General features: G+C 36.0%; 1 protein-coding gene across 1 annotated transcript; it reads left to right on the top strand.

Annotated features, from left to right (window-relative positions):
* The first annotated feature begins 4,294 nt into the window (after positions 1-4,294).
* On the top strand, positions 4,295-4,840 carry LOC107030225. Its single transcript, XM_015231589.1, has 2 exons — positions 4,295-4,563; positions 4,663-4,840. Exons 1-2 carry the CDS (start codon positions 4,295-4,297, stop codon positions 4,838-4,840), a joined length of 447 nt encoding a protein of 148 aa, XP_015087075.1.
* The last annotated feature ends 731 nt before the right edge of the window (positions 4,841-5,571 follow it).

Here is a 5,571-nt window from a genome sequence, read left to right as displayed (position 1 = left end):
TCCCCTTTTGAAATGTCTTTGAGTCATCCTTAACATTAGTTTATAATATCGGCCTTAGGAGACTAACCCCTTGTATAATAATGATCATAGCTCTTAGGCTTAGAATGAGAACTTCCTTTCATCACAACCAAACATTAGTGAGATCATCACATCATAATCATGATAATAAGGTACACAAGAGAATTACTTTAACCTTGTATGATCATACCTCTATCAAGATCTCACATTCAACATATTCATAACATACTATCATATTCATTATATCATCATCTTTCTATTCTATTCACATATTCATACTCCAATTGAACATCATTATCAAGAATAGACCAACACAATTGAAGTAAAGTATTGATGATCTTAAAAGTCTTACCAATGGTTTCCAAGAATCTCCTTCACGATCTTACCTTCAATTCCACAACATTTATCCAATAATCCATTATCGTCATCATATAATAGTAAATTAAGCAATAACACTTCCAATTACAACATCCCTAATCATCTATTAATCTAATTCATAATTAGGGTTAGGGAAAAGAGGTCATTCATGGATCTTTTATAGAAATTAGGTCAAAGTCCAAGGAACTACAACAATCCACCAGTAAACAATCAAAATCCATCAATATAAATCAAATCAATATCACATTAAATCAATTTGAAAGATAACCCACGAAATTGGATGAAAACCATAGTTTTGAAGAACATTGAAATCAAATCTTTGAAGAGCTTCTTGGGGAAAGGAGTCCCAAGAGTGAATAGCTTCCATATCTTGTTAATTCCTAGAGAATTTTATAATAAAGCCTTGATCTTGAATCCCTAATGAAGCTTGAACTTGTTCTTCAATCAGGGTCTTTGGGGTAGTGAGATAAAGTAGAGAGAAGCGGGAGAAAGTTGGGTTTGGGAAATTATGAGGTGTTAGGTTAGTTTAGTGACTTAGGGGGCTTATATAGTCCTAAACTAATTAATTATAACCGACCTTAACCCTTAATTAATTAATTAATCAATTAACTAAACTACCCTAACTTAACAGTGAAGGGACAGTGAAACAGGGTCACGGGATGTCGACCAGACCAGGGACCATACTGGTCATAGTGGTTTGGTGCAGAGACCTGTTTCTAGAAGCTTTTGGTGACCATTTTTAAGTTTCAAACAACGAGAACCATCGATGGAGCATCGTTCAATGATGGTTCATCGTTTGCCCTCGTGGTTGCACACTGTAATTTGACAGCTTTTGAGGTTAAATGTTAGGGTCCTCCTCAAGGACCCCTAGGATGATCCGTGGGGAGTCGTACCCGGACGTTTCGACCCTAAACACAGTCTAATATATATACTAAGCCTTTTTACTAAATTTGACTTTTATTCGACTCTTTAAACCCCTTGAATCACATGAAGGCACACTAGGCCGTTTTCACAAATCTCCAGACGTCATGGTTGTCTCGTGACGTTTTGGCTCTAGTACTTCCTAATTAATTTAAATACATTCATTTAGGTCTTGAACTTGCATTTTAACCACATGAGGCTCTATTCTAAGTCATGGAACTTACGGAGTGTTACATTATCCCTCTTAGGAACATTTGTCCCAGAATGACACCTAACTCTATTTATAGGGGAAAAAAGAGACTCAATACTAGCAGCCAAACCAACTACAATAACATGAATATAATCATGAGTCACAACTCATAGGTGGAGTACTCAACTCCATTCAACACAAAATCAAAGCACTACACATAGCAACTCAATTCATAACTTGTCACATATAAGAGCTTACCATTTTATATCACATAATGAGGAACTACCTTCTCAATTTCAATGTGAGCTCAAAATGAAATCAAAGAGTTATCATGCAATTCTTCTCAAAAAACATCAAAGCATGCTCACTAAAATCTCATGAAGGCAAATATACATACTATATATGATTGCAAGTAAAATATCAGAGCATTTTTCATAAAAGCTCATTTTAGCATGAACATTTACCAAGATATGCACATACTTAGAAAAAAAAAGCCAAGTTCCACATTATTCATAATTTTATTTTAAGAGGAACTACTAACCTCAACTTTGACTAGGAGTAAGAGGAAAGAGATGAGGGTAGCGGGACTTCATGTAATCCTCGGCCTCCCATGTTGCACGCTCAACTAGATGGTTTATCCATAGGACTTTTATGGAGGCAACCTATTTATTCCTCAACTTTTTGACTTGGCGATCTAGGATCTCAATTGGAACCTCTTCATAGAAAGGTTCTCATTAACCCCTAACCCTTCAATCGGGAGAATGGACACCAGGTCGCCTATACATTTCTTGAGCATAGAGACATGAAATAACGGGTGAATTGGGGCTAATTCACTTGGTAACTTCAACTCATAAGCAACCTTCTCGGCCTGCTTAAAAATCTCATAAGGACGTGAACGAATTTGGGAAGTGGCTGCGCGTCGCGGGAGTAATTCCAATTATTTTTTCTAAAATCCAGGTTGAGGCAGTGATCCTCGTGAATGCCCTATGTCGCGAGGCAAAATTTTCCCATCCAGTGTTACCTGCTCAACGCGCAAGGGACTCCACATCTTGGTTGATCACGGCTGCTTTGGCAGCTGCTTGTCAATGTTCAGGTCCTCCTTAAGGATCCTTCGTGTGGTCCTTGGGGAGTCGTGACTGCGTGTTTTGACCCTATAAATATTATTTTACATATTTAAAGTCTTTTTACAAGTTTTATACTTCATATAACACTCCCAAACCTTCACCAAACATAGGGACGTCTACTTGTTCAATTCCACTAGTTTCCGGACGGCAAGGTCTTTCCTTAACGTTTTGACTCTAATACTTCCTACTTAGTTTCAATACTTTCATTTAGGGTTAGAAATATTTTTTTAGTCTTGGTTCATCATGTGAGGCTCTATGCTAAGTCATGAACTTTCAGAGTGTTACAAAGGAAAGTTAAGAGTCAAGTCTAGAAGTTAAGAATCAAGTCAATAGAAGTTCATAAAGTTTTCAAAAGTCTTTCAAAAATGTTTTAAATTTGTTTAAAACTTAAGTTTTGAGTTAAGAAAAGTATAAAGATTTGGATTTATTTCTTCAAAAGTTATAGGGGAACTAAGTATTCCCAAGAGTTTAAAATGTTTCACATTTGAATAAGAAAGGGAAACACTAATTTCTTAGAGAGATTTTAAGCTAAGTTTTGAGTAAATATCTCAAACCAAATAAAGAAGTTTTATTTGAACCATATGAGATAAGTATACTTTTGGGATTAATATTGAGCACCAATATGGGGACGTGAGTTCATTTAATTCAAATCTCCATGAACCATGTAGTCATCATGCGTAGTAAAGGATCATACTTTTTAGATGATTTCTGAAGTGCTTTTTATCTTAGACTAGTGGATCCACTTAGTTAAGGCATTTTATATGACAACAAATTATAGGATTGTTCTAGCAACGTGGGCAAGACGTTGTATCACCACTTAGGCTCATAGCGGTGGTTGTTGGTTAGAGAAACTCCCACATAAACTATATTACTTTATTGTATGAGTAAAGTTGAGTTTGTTATTGCATTTATTTAACAAATTGATTTGTTATTTACTTATTTACATGCTTTGTATGAATTGCACTATTATTTTTATTTAATAAGTGTTTCTTTCAGATTCTTTTCAAGCTTACGTTATGTTTTAGAATTCTACTCACATACTTGTGCATCCAATGTAATGATGCCAGTTGGACTGCATTATTTTATGATGCAGGCACAGGTTACCAAGATCAGCATCTAGCTCCCTGTTAATTAGATTGAGATCTCTGAGTTAGTGAGCCTCCTAGATTTTTGGAGGGCTCTATTTTACATTTCTTTCTAGTTTTTAGTTGTTATGATGATCGAGGGTCTTGTCTCGACATCCCTCTTTTAATTAAAGGTTTCATAGACAGATAGTTATAGTTCTTCAGTCTTATTTATTTCACTTGTATTCATTTAATTATTATCTCTTAAGTTATTGCATGGGTTACATTTCTTATGTTTAAGTATTCCACTGAGTAAGTAAGCTAGGCCAATGGTTCACTTGGGGCCAACAATCCACCCATGGTGTAGGCACAGAGTGTGAAAATTTGGTATCACAACATAAAATTTAAGAGTCTTAGGGAGCCTATGAAGTTGGTTTATGTACATTCTTAGTTATCGGTGTGAAGCGCGTCACATCTATAATTAGGATGTTGTAACACTTAGGAAAATATTCTAATTTCTTTCATACCCATTTCGTGCGTTACAGTTCATATCTAAAAAGTTTCTTTTAATTTGTGCTTGAGTGTGTTTTCAGTTAATCATGCCTCTACGAAGAGCTGTCAGAGATCGTCTTGCTAGGCGTAATGTTAAGGAGCAAGGGTTACCAAATGCACTTGAAGTGCAACCTCAAGGGGAAGTTACTAATGCTGAGTTAAGAGAAGCAATAAGGATGCTAAGTCAAGCTATGACTAACCAGGTTGGGAAACAAAGAAGATATCAACAAGAAAAGGTTGACACTTTGAGGATCCGGGAATTCTTAAGTATGAATCCTCCAAGTTTCACTAGTTCAAGCACTACTGAGGATCTAGAGTAATTTATAGAGGAACTGAAAAAGGTATTTGATGTTATGCACATTGTCTATGTTGAGCGAGTTAAACTAGTTGAATATCAACTGAGAGATTTTTATAGGACTTGGTTTGACCAGTGGAAGAAGGATACAACTCAGGAGCAGCGCATGCGAGTTGGGTATGTTTTGAGGAGGCTTTCTTGGGGCATTTCTTTCCGCCGAGAACTGAAAGAGGACAAGGTACAAAAGTTTATTACCTTTAAGCAAGAGTTTGATGAGTACGGGTTGAAGTTTACCTAACTATCCCGTTATGCTCCTAAGACGGTTGCACATTAAAATGAATCTTTTTATTGTTGATGTTCTTCTTGATAAACTCTGTGAACCCTTTTGTGTTTCTAAACCTGTTAGGGAGTCCATTCTAGATGAGCGAGTATATGGTGATTGTGTCATTTCCATTAATCACAAGGACACCATGGCTGATTTAGTCGAATTAGACATGGTAGATTTTGATGTCATTCTTGGTATGGACTGGCTTCATGCCTGTTATTCTTTAGTTGATTGTAGGACTCGAGTTGTCAAGTTTCAGTTGCAAAATGAGCCAGTCTTAGAGTGAAAAAAAAGTTTAGCAGTTCCTAAGGGTCATTTTATTTCGTACCTTAAGACAAGACAATTAGATTCTAAGGGGTGTGTCTATCACTTTATCTGAGTTAATGACTCTAGAAGTGTTCAGGAAAGCTAGCAATTCATCACTTTTATTGGTGAAGCGAAGCGAGGGTTCAACGCTTCAATTGGCTGAAACTAGGCATGTAAAAGAAGAGACCACTTCTGGACTTGAAACGTGATGTGAACAAAAGCGCTGAAGCAAGAAAAGAAATGATTTTATTTCCCAAGTAATATGTCATAGATTTTAAAGAATAAAAATAAGGATTACTTGCCTAGTTCTTCTTCATCTTCCTACTACTACAACTACTACAACTAGCCTAGGTTTTTTCTTATTTTTTTCCACTTTGTTCGTTATTCTGTTTAACTTT

Source organism: Solanum pennellii, chromosome 9, assembly GCF_001406875.1.
Source record: "Solanum pennellii chromosome 9, SPENNV200".
Lineage (NCBI taxonomy): Eukaryota > Viridiplantae > Streptophyta > Magnoliopsida > Solanales > Solanaceae > Solanum > Solanum pennellii.
The sequence above is the reverse complement of the archived record's forward strand: the minus strand, read 5'-3'. Positions and strand labels throughout refer to the sequence as shown.